Source organism: Etheostoma cragini, chromosome 18 (genome assembly GCF_013103735.1).
Source record: "Etheostoma cragini isolate CJK2018 chromosome 18, CSU_Ecrag_1.0, whole genome shotgun sequence".
In the NCBI taxonomy this organism is placed as follows: Eukaryota; Metazoa; Chordata; class Actinopteri; order Perciformes; family Percidae; genus Etheostoma; species Etheostoma cragini.
Genome location: NC_048424.1, coordinates 7,672,575 through 7,687,646, shown reverse-complemented (window position 1 = coordinate 7,687,646; position 15,072 = coordinate 7,672,575). Strand labels below are relative to the sequence as shown.

Sequence of the window (15,072 nt, the reverse complement as noted above, 5' to 3'; positions counted from 1 at the left end):
AAAAAAAAAAAAAAAAACTATTATGACAATCTACTTATTATAGCTATTATTGTTGAATTGTGTTACTTTTCCCCCTACTTATTATGTCTAGACTATTCCATCTCAGTAATGAATGGATTCTGTAGCACTTTTCCGTCTGTTATTTATTTAGCTTTGCTGTGGTTCAGTTCCCGCCACCCTTGACGTTTTCATCACTCTGTGCTGCCCTGGTGTGTTAGCAAAGCTAGTGAATCGTTTCCCAGCTGAGACTGAGAGACAGATGACGGATCATTTTCTCTGCTTCTCTCTCACCTGACATCTGGAGCAAACCGCTAGTCTTGTGAACATAAGTAGTTGCATGCTTATCCCCAACCTCCCCATTACTTTACCGGTAATATGATTTAATCCTAGTGGAAATACTTTTGACTTCAATAAACGTTTCAGAACATTTTATATCTTCATGAATCTTTTGTCCATGTCCAATATGCTGAAGTAAAATCAACAGGGAGATTAATAGCGACACTGCATTAAGTATGTTAGAAACCATCCTTGAGGTAGGATTGTTACTTCTAGTTGTTGCGGAATTTTCAATTACTCCCATGATGTTAATCAGCAGATTGAGTCTGCACAGTGGTCATGGAACTATTCCGTACAAACAGTGAAACATTTGATTTGAATTTGGTTTTACTAAAACCTTGTGTTGTCACCTTTTTGGCAAATTATGGACCTACAATATTGCTAAAAGACTTAATTTTACTTAATGACAATATGAACTAGAGGACCACCAGGTGTTGCTTGAGCTACTGCTCTTTTATCAAAAACAGGTCCTATTATGCATGTTAGCTATTCGGGGCAGGTTACATTCTGTGATACCTCGTTTCAGTATTTTTTTAGACTCAATATTTTACTATTTGAATAATTTGCAGATTTACCAATACTAAGTTGAGCGTTTCTCTACCAAACATTCATGGCGGTGTGGGAAAGGCTTCGAAACCCAATTTAGACCTTCATGGAGTGAACAAAGGTGTTTAAGTATTATTGAACAGTTCACTGAATTCCCAAAATGTGAAAATCTAATTAATTGGAAGCATGTTTGGCAGTGTAAAGTGGTGCGTTTGGGGTACGCCTGATCTAAAAACCTAAAAATCAATCAAATCCTAGCATCGGATCTGAAGCAATTTGAATATGCGGGGGGGGGGGGGGGGGGGGGGGGGGGGGGGGTGATATTTCGGTACAGATATTTGAGTCGTTTTCAATAACGTCCTCCATACCTTCTTTTACGATGGCCTGGAGGTCATGTCCCAGCCTTGGATTGGGCAGACGGTTTGACGCGTCGGACTGGGGGCCCTCATATGTGGAGGCGGTCAGACCCCTGCAGAGCAGCACCCTCTGAGACACAGCAGGCACAGGGCAGACCACCGGAGGACTCTGCATGCAGATAATGATGAAGTCTTCCCTCTGGAGCCTCTTGTTGTGCGCCTCGCTGCTGCTGTCTGATGTTCTGGCCACATACCAGCTCAATGCTTGGGATCATCAGCTGATCGCCGCGCAAAGCTACGCACAAACCAGAAATAATGGCCGACCACCGTCCAGGACCCTGGACCCTGCAAGTAAGTTTTACTTATACTTGTATTCGAAATACTTCATAAATACTTTAAGTTTTAGTTGGTACTTTATAACAGTGGTGGAAGCAGTGTATTCTACTCAAGTAGCAGCAGTAAAAATACACCAGTGGTGGAAAGTAATTAAGTAGCCTACATTTGCAGTTCTGATGTAGGCTACTTGTATATTACGCTACTTTATACTTCACTTCATTCCATGGAGAGATATTGTACTTTTTACTCTTCTAGTTTATTTGACAGCTGTGGTTACGGTTATACTTTTCATATTAAGAGTTTACTTTTTTAAGCATGATAAACGCATTGCATAGATTTGGCTTGTGACCCCTGATAATAAGGCAGTATCTAGACCTCCCTGTTACTTTCTACAAGGATATCGCGAGTTGTTAGCAGTTCTAACAACAAAAAATGTATTCCCTTCCAAACTTCTAAGCTGATTTCAATTTAATAACGTTAGGCCCAAATAAAACTCTTCAACATTTAACAATATAAATATCAAATAGTTGAGAAAAGTCCAAAATATGAACACAAATTTGCATTGCATAACTTTTTCTTCTTCTTTCTTCTCCAAAAATCATCCCACGAGATCCCAGAGTCTTATGAAAATGTTGAGAACTACTGAACTAAACTAGAGGAACAGTATATAGAGTGTCATAACAATCTAAAACTGTATTATACAATGACAAATCACTCACAGGGGCATTTTTCTGCAGTGTAAGTACATATACTTTGATACTCTAAGTATATTTAGAGGATAATACTTATGTACTTTTAGGAAAGTAATATTTTGAATGCATTTCTTTTTTTGTCAATCCAAGTACAACACTTGAAAACTTCTTCACCCCTAAAAACACTATTACAAGTGAAAGTCCTGCCTTAAAACTTAAGTAAAACCCAAGAAGTTTTATCAGCAAAGTAAAAAGTACTCGTTTATGCAGACAAATAGCCCATATCAGCATTGTGTTATTTTACAATATATCAGATTCTTGGATTATTTGCCATATGTGTAAGCAGTATTTTAATGTCGTAGTTAATCATTGTTGGTTGTGTGTAAAACGGTATTTTGCAAAGTAGCTAATAACTGCAATTGTCAAATCAATGTAGTGGAGTAAAAAGTACAATATGTTCCTCTCAAATGTAGAAGTACCTTTAACCGGAAGTGTTAAAGTAAAGTACAAGACCCTAAACACTATACTCAAGTATAGTACTTTAAATTACATTACATTTCACATCTGCTAGTAGACTTGTTGAATCTCTTGTAGTTAGTTAGGATTTGTTTACATACAAATAATGCAGACTGTTCTCTAATGTAAGACATTTTAAAACACACTTTTGAAAATAAAAGGCAAGACCTGGCCAAGTCAGACTAGTTTTCATCTTTCAAAAATGTATTCTAACCAGTAGTATAACAACAGGATTTTACACTTTCCTCAAACATAACGTGCATGCAATGTGAAATTTCTGAATGGGTGTTTTACAAGCATTATATAACAGGATAATCCCAGCTTGTTGCAAACAACCCAGGTGGCTGAACTTACACTCATGCTTCAACTAATAATGTTTCTGTCTGTTGATGTAATTGTATATTTTACTTTAACTTTACAATGTCAACTTACACACCTTTCCTGTTCTTTCAACCTACTTATGTTCTCTATCACTTTTCCTTTCTGGTGGCCCTGTAGTTCACAGAAGTGATTACACGTATAGAGGAGGGTATCACTACCACTACCAGCCCCCAAGGATCCCTCCACCGGTAGTGTATCGACCTATGCCTCTGTTTCCTCCAGTGACTTACCACAGGCCCTCAGTCCCCATGCCGCCCTATCACCACAGATACAAAGGGCCAGTTGCACCACAAATGCACCACACATACAAAGGGCTGTCTCCACCAGTAGCCCACCATCCCCATCAAAGGCTCAAAGGCCAATTCCCTTATAAATTAAAAGGTCCATGTCCAATAAAGTCAGACCCAACAGTACCAACACCACCTGTGGTACACCTTCCTACCGTCCCTCCAACTGTACCAGAGCCAACAGTGCAGCCCACTCTGCCAGCAACTACAGTAGCACCAGTGACAACCATCCTTCCAGTGGTGGTGACCACTGTGCTGCCAGTGGAGACCACGGCTCCTGTGACGCTACCGGTCAGTACCCAAAGCGGCTTCATCACCACCATCAGTCCTGTGGAGACAGGTAGAACATTACCAGTCCGGTTTGCTTTCCAACCCAAATCCTAAATGCTTTCCAGGTCAGATCTGTTTGCTTTCGCTCTGAGAATGAATAGAAGTATGCAAACGCTAGATCAAGCAGATGTCATTTTAAAGGAATATATAGACTTGTTAAGAGCGTGATGAGAAAAATCGACACCACTCTCAAATCTGTCTGTTACATATAAAACTAAAGCCGGCAGGCGCTTGTCTTAGTTTAGCATAAAGACTGGAAACAAAGGAAACAAAAAAATCCATCTACCAGCTCCTCCAAAGCTAAATAGTTAACACTTAATCTAGAATAACTTAATGTGGAAACACTTCCTTTATATCAGGCTTTCAAATATCCCATTCAAGAAATGTTTTGCAAGGAATGTAATTGTTTTGAATAGAGAAGTTTGACTTTTCTGTTTTTTGTGTGATATGTAATTGTTGCAATCTTAGTGATGTGTATCTCCAGTCTTTTTTCTAAGTTAAGCTAAGCGACTGCCGGCTGTAACTTTATATTTAGGCCTACTGTACAGACATGACAGTGGTATGGCTTTTTTCATTTAATATCAAATAAGTGCATTTCCCTAAATGACACTATTCCTTTAAAGCAGATGTCATTTTATCTAAAAGTAATATAATGGAATGTGTATGTGTTTTAGTGTTAGGAGACAAAATAAGTAGCTTTCTAAACAGACTTTTCACATTATTCATCATTTCTGAATTTATGAGATGTGGACAAAGATTAAGATGTCTAGAAACTAAAAGCAAAAAAAAAAAAAAAAGCCCAATTGGAAACATACATTTGACGTTTAAAATGAGCAAAGCTAAAACTCATTTTTTGAATTAAAATATTTTTGATTTGAAAAACCAGAGAGGATCTTACACTAAACTGCAGAAGTGTATTTTACTAAATGTGTATGTGATTGGACAGGCAGGGCTCCTAACACTGTCTCTATCTTTAGATGTGATTTCACTTTTTATGCGTGGGCATCATCATCCTTTTCATCAGGGAAATGAGATAAAAGGATAAGTCCGATGATTGGTCTATGATGAACTGTTGAAACACTGAAATGATATGTGTTTTTATGACATACTATATCATTTTGCCACAACCACAAGCTTTTATTTTTACCACTGCAGTGATGCACAATAGTTTCCTTTTGGTTACCATAGAAAACGTGTGTTGTGTATCCCAAAGTGTTCTGTGTTTTCTTCTCACTGTGACAGTTTAACCAACAAGCTTGGATGTTTGTCTAAATATGAACTGTTTTTTTAGTATGAAATGGACTTAATCGTGCCATGGTTTGATTGATCACCAGAGACAGACTCTCAGTGTAGGAGCCGTACCCTGGACCTGGTCTTTATCATTGACAGTTCTCGCAGCGTGCGTCCCGGGGAGTTTGAGAAGGTAAAGATATTCCTGGCTGACATGGTCGACACGTTGGACATTGGCTCGTATGCCACCAGAGTGGCTGTGGTCAACTACGCCAGCACGGTCAAGATCGAGTTCCTCCTCAAAAGCCACTTCAACAAACCCGACATGAAGAAAGCCATCTCCCGCATCGAGCCCTTGGCAGCCGGCACCATGACGGGCCTCGCCATCAAGACCGCAGTGAATGAAGCCTTCACTGAGGAGTCTGGAGCCCGGCCTCGCTCCAGGAAAATCCCCAAAGTAGCCATCATTGTGACAGACGGGAGACCACAGGACCAGGTGGAGGAGGTGTCTGCTGCAGCTCGGGCTTCAGGCATTGAGATCTACGCTGTCGGGGTAGACCGAGCTGACATGCGCTCCCTGAAGCTGATGGCCAGCATCCCTCTGGAGGACCACGTCTTCTATGTGGAGACCTACGGCGTGATCGAGAAGCTCACCTCAAAGTTCAAGGAGACACTGTGCGGTAGGATAAAGAGACCCGTGAGGCCTTTTTTCCAGCATTAACCCTGGTTCTAGTTCCTCTGTAAGGGGCACCTACAGTCTACAAGGGGTTTTGTTGCAAATTATAGATCATGTACTGTGTTAATGGTGAATTTAAATTCATGAGAAAAAATAGCAGATCCTCTCAACCCCCACATGGACTGCAGATGTCAGCACTAGAACCTGCTTTTAGTTGCCAAGTTAAACCAGTGTAAAGTATTTGGACTGTGCAGCCCTGAACTTTCAGCTTCTTTTTAAGCAAAACATTGTACATGGTGATTGTTAGTAATGTGTTTTGCGATCAAAGCATCATTATGTTGATTGCTTTGAATTTATCCCCTTTTATTTGAAATGATTTAAACGCACAGTAGGCTAGAACCTCATTTTTTCAAACTAGTCTGGATAATATGGCATCCAAACTAATGCAATTATAACTTAAATACACTTAAATATGGACACATACATAGACTTTATTCTTTATATGGTTTGGCTTTTTTCTGACATAAAACAACCTACATATAATACACTTGTCTACATGCATAGAATTCCAAAAAGCACTCTTTGTTGCTGGTGAAATGTTTGAAAATGTCAATAATCTGAGACAAGTCACCGTTCACAACAATTTATTTAAATAGCTTGATTTTGATCCACTACTGAACGCAATCTTCAAAGATTTTGGACAAATGAGGTTATCCTGTGTTTGTTTTTTCCATGTAACTGTCTGTTGTTTGTCTTGTCCCCCTGGTACTTATGAAATAATTTGTCCATGTAACTGTCATTGCTGTTGAACTTCAGGGTTCTGTGATTTTACCTGTGTTGTCCAACACACAGTGAAGCTAAGCAGTTCGCAAATGACCTTGGCTGAGATGTGGTGAAGGTGTATGAACGGATCGAGTTTTCCACCACAAGCGACATGTGGTCAAGTACAAACACAATAGAATGTTTAATCTCATAAAAAAATATACAATATACAACAAAATATATATTAGAAATTGAATCAGAAATAACTGATTTTACTCCTTTTTGTCGACATTAGAAAGAGATGCTAATAACCATCAATTGAGTCAGGAGATTTTTGCAGCCATCTTACTTACTTATCACAAACTGCCTACCTTTAGTTGACTGTATGCTACCACATGAAACTGTACCTATGCTGCCATCTTGACAGCGCCATCGCTTAACCCCGGCTTATTCCAGGTCTGGACCCCTGTGCCATGGGACATGACTGCCAACACATATGTGTCAACAGCAATGCCTCTTATTACTGCCAGTGCCGGAATGATTATATCTTGAATGCGGACAAGAAAACATGTTCCCGGAAACGTAAGAACATACTGTGTGGATTCCTGCAGCAAATGTGACTTTTTACTCTGTTATTAATGCTGCTAAAAGTATGTGTAAAAGCTTTCAAACCAATATGTTTGGCCTATAAGCAGGCCTTCACAACATCACAACCAACTGGTGCATAATTCCTGACTATACAATTCACTGTTGGCTGTAGCATTTGTTGGACAATTATCGGGTAATATTATAGAATTGATTCACTAGTATTGCATTATTGTTGTGGCAAATTGATAAATTAATATTGTAGAATATTTTTGGAAAGTGTGCGGTCAAGCTTTGGTTTGTTCTTGAACAGCAGCCCAGTTGGAAAAAGTCAAGTGGGTGGCACTGTGTGTGGTTTTCCACTCTCTACATGATCTGTCAGACTTACGTGAAATTTGCTTTCTCCCGGCAAAGAGATGAAGGCGGTGGTGGTGGAGGATCCCTGTAAATGTGAAGCCAGACTGGCTTTCCAGAAGCAGACACAGGCTGCCATCCAGCAGCTCACCGCCAAGCATATCCTTCCTGTTGTTTCAGATGGAAGACATTTTTATTATAAACAGCACATTTCGCTGAGGTGAAAGCCGATTCTTTCCACCTGCTGGAGATGTTATTGATATATAATGTAACAGTGTGTCTTGTGTATGTTTTCATTTCATTTCATTTCAATGTGCCTTTAAATGTGTTCGCGAATGAGTTTCCTTGACTGATCTCACTAGCCGATGTGTCTGGGAGAATCGAGCGTCTGGAGAGCATGGTGAGCCGTGCTTAAAGCTGGACACAATGGTAAGAGTGCACAGGCCATTTGTAGTAAAAGCCGCCCACCCACCACACAGTTTGACCTTTCTGATTTATTTACTTTCTGCAGAGACGGTTCGCTGGTTTACTTCCTGGACACGGACATGTGCTTCCTGTCATTCACCCTCCCACAACTACTGTATGGACTTCAACCACAGAAGGAGTGAAGCTGTGATTCATAAACGAATATCCCTCAAGTTACTGACTGTGACAATATCTGCATATGAATGTGTGCTTGTCGTTGATGCAATATTTTTTAAACTGCAGTTAAAGCTACTTTAAGCTACTTACACTATTCCTCTAAACACCTATGATCGTAGTATAACGTATGTTAAACAAGTGTTATTTCTATTGTTTCTCCTGGATTGTATTGTTTTTATGTGTCCTGTTTGTACAAAGTTGCATATTGTGTATATATTAGTTTTTATGAAATATCAAAATGTATTTACTTACTAAACAATTTTGATAGACACGTCTTTATGTTTCAAAGCATTCAACCAGTAAAATGTTTAATACTTAACATACTTTTGCATATTTTCATTATTATATTCTCTCTATGACAACAATTTTACTGTCAAACGTTTTTTTGTTGTATCATGCGTTATAGAACTGTTCATCTTCTGTATCTGTGAATGTTATGAGATGACATATAATGTATTGCTAAGAATTATAAATGTAACCAAGCAAACACATTGGACAATAAAATAATCCCAAAGGAGGTAGTTGTGCCCACTGTTTTCTTTTTGAGCTCTTACTGACGATATTATGTGTGAAATCACACTTTCTAACAAAATCTACTGGGGCTAGAAAAGGTTGAACAGCAAAACTGTAACTCTGGATTACATAGATGCACCGAGCCTTGTGAATTTGTTGTGCAAAGGGATTTCAATACATTGTTGGAACGGCGGAGTCCAACACTAGCAGTGAAAACTACCAGTTCTATATAGAAAGGTAAAAACAAATGCATTGAATGGCTAAAGCTTAAAAAAGTGCTTACCAGAAGTGCTTAAAAGATGTGGCTTAGTTTCATGAAATTTTGAAGAATTGTAACTCAAAATTATTTTAGTAAAACATGAACTACTTATAAGTGTACACATTTGATGAGTTTTAATATTTCTGTTTTAATATTCAAATTGTCTTATTACATTCCCTTCAATAAAACAAAACATTATTATGATGATCCCACATTGTGTCTTTATGAAACCTTAATGAAGATAAAGGGTCATTCTGTATAAAGAATTTGGTAGAATCAACCTGTCGCTCTCAAATCTGTTTTTTTTTAGATACAAAGGAGGCATTATATAACAGTCTATCTTATATAACTGTAGATTTCAATGCCATTTTTGTATTTCTGTGTCAATATAGAAAGGTAAACATGACGGTTGAGCATGACATCTCTATTAACAATGTGTTAGAATTTACTCTGGCTTCACAAAAGTGTCAGAGGAAGATCACTGCCTAACCCTAAACCCTACATACAAAATAAAGATGTTTTAGAGTTGAAATGTACCCACGACTGAGCTGAGCTGTCAATTTGACCAACATCAGTTTATGAACAAAATTTAGAGAGTACCATTAGTTTTCTACTCTGTTATCACCATCATCTCTGTTTTACACCTTTACCGGTGCCAGAAAAAAAACAGACAGGGGTCACCATGTAACCTCTGGAATGAGTCGTCTTATTTGCCTGAAACAGCGCTGACAACAGAGCGTCTCTGTCTGCTCTGTCTGTGGGAGGCAGAGAGTCAACACGCCAACGTTTACCTTGAGTCTGGTTTGGATCCTCTCCCTCCTTTCTTTAACCCAACAGCTGTTTTTACGTTTGTTTGCTATTTCAGTGGCTTTCATGGTTGCCACACACACAGGAAGGTGAGCCCACCTGTGTTTAAGTGGAACAAGATGAATGGGACTCACACACCTCTGAGAAGTGGAAAAGACATAACGTTTGGTGCAATGGGTCCCTGGTCAGTTTTAAGTGAGACAAGTTGAGGTTAAACTTGAACTTGAAGAATTTAACAGTCTTCGGTTTCATTGATAATTGTGATTTTTGCAAGGGTGGTGAAGGGCAAGTTTTCTTCCCCTGTAACCTTATAATCAACAAACAACAACAATCCTCACAAATAGTGATAGTCTTTCTTGCCAACAGTTAGATGAGAAGATTGATAATCTAATGTTTAATAAAGATGAATACTTATAATATCATGATACTAACACTTAGGCATTGGCATTGACATGGCTAATAATAACAAGTACAACATTGTAATCAAATGGACAACAGGAATTCAACAGAATACAGTCCAACTTTGCTTAATAAAACAGATGTATTATTTTATATTTTACTGCATTGATGTGGGTGTAAACAGGAGCGTCAAAGAAACTCTGTCACTGTATTCTTGAAATGATTGTACTCTAAGTACAGATCATATTCTTTTAAATTGCCTTTTTTTTCCCTGGTTTGTTTGTAGTTTGTTTCACTTGCAAATAATACATTAATATTTTTTGTTAAGATGATAAGTTTGTCTCCAGAAAATAAGCACATGACAAAAAACTGACTTTCAAATATTTGAAATGTTCTGTACCAGCTGTTTGTTTTTTTAGTGCGAGTTTGTTCCTGACTTTGGAAAAAGTACTGTAATTACCAACTCCAGCTGCTGAAGAAAATGGGCTTGAAAGCTCTCGCAAAAGCTGGTGAGTGGACCTTGAGGTAAGATGTTCTTTGTCAAATCCATTTTATGTGCCTCTTGATCTTGGTTGGTTTTCCTGGCTGCCATTTCCTACCTCAAATGTAGCAGGAATTACCTCATTAGTACAAACATACCTGCATATATTCTGTTTTTAAAGTGAACTGTGGGTGTACCAAACTGAAAAAGATGCTATTTGGTATAGTCTTTGGTTGAACTGAAAAATGACTTAAAGCAATGACACAGGTTGACAGTAGGCTAATGAACTGTAATGCTAAGCGTGTAGTGTGGTGGTACTGTGCGCCTGTCAGTGTTGATGAGGGGTGTGTGTGATGGATGTGTGTCCTGGTGTGTCCTGCCAGACCAAAGTCGACTTTGATACTTTGTGATAATTCTCTCAGCAAACAGCAACATTTAGGGCGCAAGAAGAAGCGCTAGCTCCCGGGCTGCTAAGCATAACAGTCTGTCCAGGTTATCCTGGCCAAAATAAACCTTTAAAGACTTTCCATAGCTTCATGGAGTTTTAGGTGGCCTCAAATATACAAATCTGACCTCTAATGATGAACACAGTGCAACCAGGTAATCCCGTCTCATTTGAATTCATAAAAAAAGCACTTGAGTCTTGGTATTTAATGAATTCTGAGCTGTGTACTTTCTTTTCTTATTTATAGTTTGGCTGTTTTGGGATGCTTAAACCCCTTGATTCATGTGATGTAATGACCTAAAGCTTACTTTCTTACTTAATTTCCAGGTTGATGTTATTGCAATTTTCCTGGCAGTGTCAACAACCAAACCTACACATCCTCGTCCTCTGGGTCAACCCGGTCTCCATTTGATCTGTTTCAACTCGTTTACACAGTCTGGAGATAAATGGGCTGCAGCAGGGAAGTGCACGGGTACTGAGCACCCTCTGCTTCCTACGGGTGTCATTTTTCCCCAGGACAGTTGACTTCTTCACCTGGGAGACCGTTTGAGAATTTCTCACGAGTTTGCTTATGGGTTGCCTATTTGTTGCGTTCACTGCAGCGAGTGTCCACACTGTTCTGAGACGGGTGTGTCAGATGATTGAGTCTCTATAGCTACATCCTTTGCTTTAAATAGACACAGGTCTGATCCTTTACAGTCTCTAAAATGTGTTTTTTTCTGTATTGAGTACTTTTACTTTTACATTTTCCTGATGCTACTTACATACTTTTACTTAAGTAACATTTTCAATGCGGGAACTTTACTTGTAACAGAGTATTTTTACTGTGTGGTATTAGTAGTTTTACTAAAGTAAAGCATTTGAATATTTCTTCCACCTCTGTTTACAGTATTGGGATTTGTACAGGTGGCTTCACTGCCCTGTTTTAATGACATTTGACTGAAGTCTGCCACCTGCTGTTACAAAAAACTCTAACCTTTTACACGTTATAAATCAGCTATGCACTTCAGTCTGCATTTTATTCACATTATTTGGTTGTCTAAAACGAAATACTGAAGTACATGAGGATACTAGTTTATAATAATAATAATAAGAAGAAGAAGAAGAAGAAGAAGAAGAAAATGATGTCTACTAGGGACAAGTGTCGTAAATTAGCTTCAGCTAAAAACACTATGAAAAACATCAGATGACTGTTTAAGCATATCTATGTTTTTTTGTATCTGTCCCTATGTGAATAAACTTTAATAATAAAAATAATAATAATAGTAGTAATAATAACTTTAATATAAGTACAATCAAAGGGATAACTAAGCAATATGAGGTGCAAAAAAAACAGTGTTTACGCATGTCAACAAGCCACGCCTGATTGGACGGTCTCTTGACTGACGTCACATCCGCAGTTGGAAAAAAAAACACTTCAAACTATGGAGGAAGATAATAATCCCCAAATACTTGAATATGCTCACTCAGAGTTTAAAAGACATAATTATAAACGGGCAGAAGAAATGTACTCAAAGTTTATCTCTTCCTGCCTACAGTCCAGGTACTGTTTGTTCATTTTCGGAGATGTAAAACGAGGCAACAGTCAGCCACTGTAGCTAGTCAAGCAAGTGTTCCACCAAATTCTGTGACCCGGCTATTGCTAACTGTTAGCTAAGGCTAAGTCTGTTTCTCTCTCTTCGGTGTCATTTTATTGCAACGGTGCCATATGATATTTCCACAGGGAATGTGAAGCCAGTGACTTGGCCATTGCTTATAACAACCGCGGGCAGATAAAGTATCTCCGGGTGGATTTTCACGAAGCAGTGGAGGACTACACGTCCGCAACACAGACTGACAGCCGGTTTGAAACACCTTTCTACAACAGAGGACTCATTCACTATAGACTAGGTAAGGACAATAGACTGTATATTATTAATATACAGTCTATACAAGTCTAGACTGCATATTATTAATATACAGTCTATGGTAAGGACACAAAGGCACGTTTTAGTAAAAGTACCAGACAGCTGTCATCATAGACATATAAAGACATATAGAGAATATGCACATTTCAACATTGGATCCAGTGGCACTGTTCCAACATTTTATTGTATGGTTAACACCTTGATGATGGTTGGTGGATGGTGGATGTTTTTGTCCCAACAAAGGCACATTTAAAGAACGTTACAGATCGGAATAGCATTAAACAAATAACAAATTAGAGTAAACCTATCTTGACTCATTAACGCAGCTTCAATCTGTCCATGCAACAATGCAGGAGGTGTTTATTCCTTCAGTAGAGTTGTAGACTCCATGACACAGAGCATGTTTGCTGTTTTGTTGGCTCATGATGGCCCAGCACCTTATCAAGACGCATGCTGTTGTTATTTCCTTTTATTTGTCACCTATCTGTAAATGTAATGGATTGTAATTCAGTTTAGTCTAGTTAAGTTTTTATCAAATTTAAATTTGGACAGTAGCCTACAACAACAGATATATAAAACAAACACATCAAGTTCCTCAAAAATGTATTTATTAATATGATTGCAGTGGAGATGAAAGAAGTAGCCTGTACTGGGTATCTGTAACAGTGATCTTGGGTTACATTGCCTTATCACTGTCTGAAAGGCCTGGATAAGATTGCTAACCTTTCTATTAGAAAAAAAATCCTATGATCCTCCTTTTGCTGTGACACTAGATACTAAGATTAGTAATACAATCAATGAAAAAAACATGGCACTGGCTCAGTGAACTTTGATCTAAGCTAAGCTTCCTGTTTGCTTTCTTGGCACAATGCTGCATTTTCATCCAAATGCCTACTGGTGTCAGTGATTGTTTCTTCAACAGTTAACCAGCTGTCATTTGACATAGATCAGAGATGTGTGGAGTCAGTTTGGTGTATTCTTCTTTACGGCACTAGATGGAGCTGTGTATTCTCTGATAGCGTGCTCATGCTGCCCAGAAAATAAAACTGCTGACTCCTAACAAGCCAGTTTGGCAGTACATTACAAATCATAAACTTATTATGTATGTTAAATTTTTTATTACCTTACAGGTTTTTTCGACGATGCCAAGAGGGACTTCCAGCAAGCATTACAGCTCAATCCTGGTTTTGAAGATGCCAAAGTGAGCCTGCAACAGACTCTTCTGGACCAGCAGCACAAGATAAACAGGGGAAACTGACAGCTTCATAAACTATAGAGTACATATTTTATATATTCTGAAATCTGGTGAATAAAGAAAAGATGTATATTCTCTCATGTGTTGTCATTTTACTTTAATTCATGCACAGCTGTCATATAACAAATTAAGAAGTCATTATTTGATCTGAAAATGAACACTTTGATTATTTGAAAATATGTCAGCATGAAAATAAACCAAGAAAAAAAAAAACATAAAGCAATGAAACTAGCTGCAAAAACGTGCAGTTTCAACACATGAAAGGAAGAAGACATCCCACTGGACTAGTCACAACGTGTATGGATTTTAGTTAAGCAGAGCATTGCCAATTCATTTTCTGCACTGACTCAAGACTCTTCCGGTTGGAAAAAATATAACGGCCTCATAAATGAAAGTATATCACTGTAAATGTCTATGAGTGGACAGCACAGTCTAATTGACCCGGGCGCACTAGAAAAAAACTTTGAGTTTCACTGTCAGTAATACATGTTAGTACACCATCTAGCAGACACTAGGAGGAGTTTTATCACTAGAAACAATCCACAGTCAAGTGTTGGCATACAGTCATGATAAGAAGTCTCTTGGCTGCAAAGAAAACATGTTTTGTGTCTTAAATGAAGCCCGGTCACAGTTAACTGCTTTCTACATGGTAGTGTATGGTTTTAAGAAAAGGTAGTCCCCCCTCTTTTGAAATGTATTGAATAATTAAAATACATGTGTTCCTGTTTATGTATGTGTTTTGTGTGTGTCTGTTTATGTTTGTGTTGTTTTGTCTATCTCCCACCCTTCTTTCCTCTGTTTAATTATTATTATTATTATTATTTTGGCCTATTTGGCATTCTTCGTCTCAGTGTATTGTTTGTAATTGTTTTGTTTGTGATTGTTTATTTCTTAGATATTTTTTTTTTCAAATGTGATCACAAAAAGAATATATATATATATATATATATATATATATATATATATATATATATATA

At 38.1% G+C, this 15,072-nt stretch overlaps 2 protein-coding genes across 7 annotated transcripts; both read left to right on the top strand.

The window, feature by feature from the left end:
- The first annotated feature begins 1,218 nt into the window (after positions 1-1,218).
- On the top strand, positions 1,219-8,557 carry matn3a (matrilin 3a). 6 transcript variants are annotated; one of them, XM_034900361.1, is made up of 7 exons: positions 1,219-1,589; positions 3,281-3,790; positions 5,115-5,690; positions 6,905-7,030; positions 7,448-7,546; positions 7,747-7,816; positions 7,899-8,557. In XM_034900361.1, the coding sequence occupies exons 1-6, from the start codon at positions 1,412-1,414 to the stop codon at positions 7,800-7,802; spliced, it is 1,545 nt and encodes a 514-aa protein (XP_034756252.1). In that variant the 5' UTR covers positions 1,219-1,411; the 3' UTR covers positions 7,803-7,816; positions 7,899-8,557. The 6 variants fall into 6 exon arrangements, with proteins under 6 accessions (XP_034756252.1, XP_034756255.1, XP_034756253.1 ...); XM_034900364.1 differs by lacking the exon at positions 5,115-5,690; XM_034900362.1 differs by lacking the exon at positions 6,905-7,030.
- A 3,761-nt stretch (positions 8,558-12,318) lies between these two features.
- Positions 12,319-14,175, top strand: ttc32 (tetratricopeptide repeat domain 32). The gene is made up of 3 exons (XM_034900635.1): positions 12,319-12,476; positions 12,657-12,823; positions 13,971-14,175. The coding sequence occupies exons 1-3, from the start codon at positions 12,358-12,360 to the stop codon at positions 14,096-14,098; spliced, it is 414 nt and encodes a 137-aa protein (XP_034756526.1). The 5' UTR covers positions 12,319-12,357; the 3' UTR covers positions 14,099-14,175.
- The last annotated feature ends 897 nt before the right edge of the window (positions 14,176-15,072 follow it).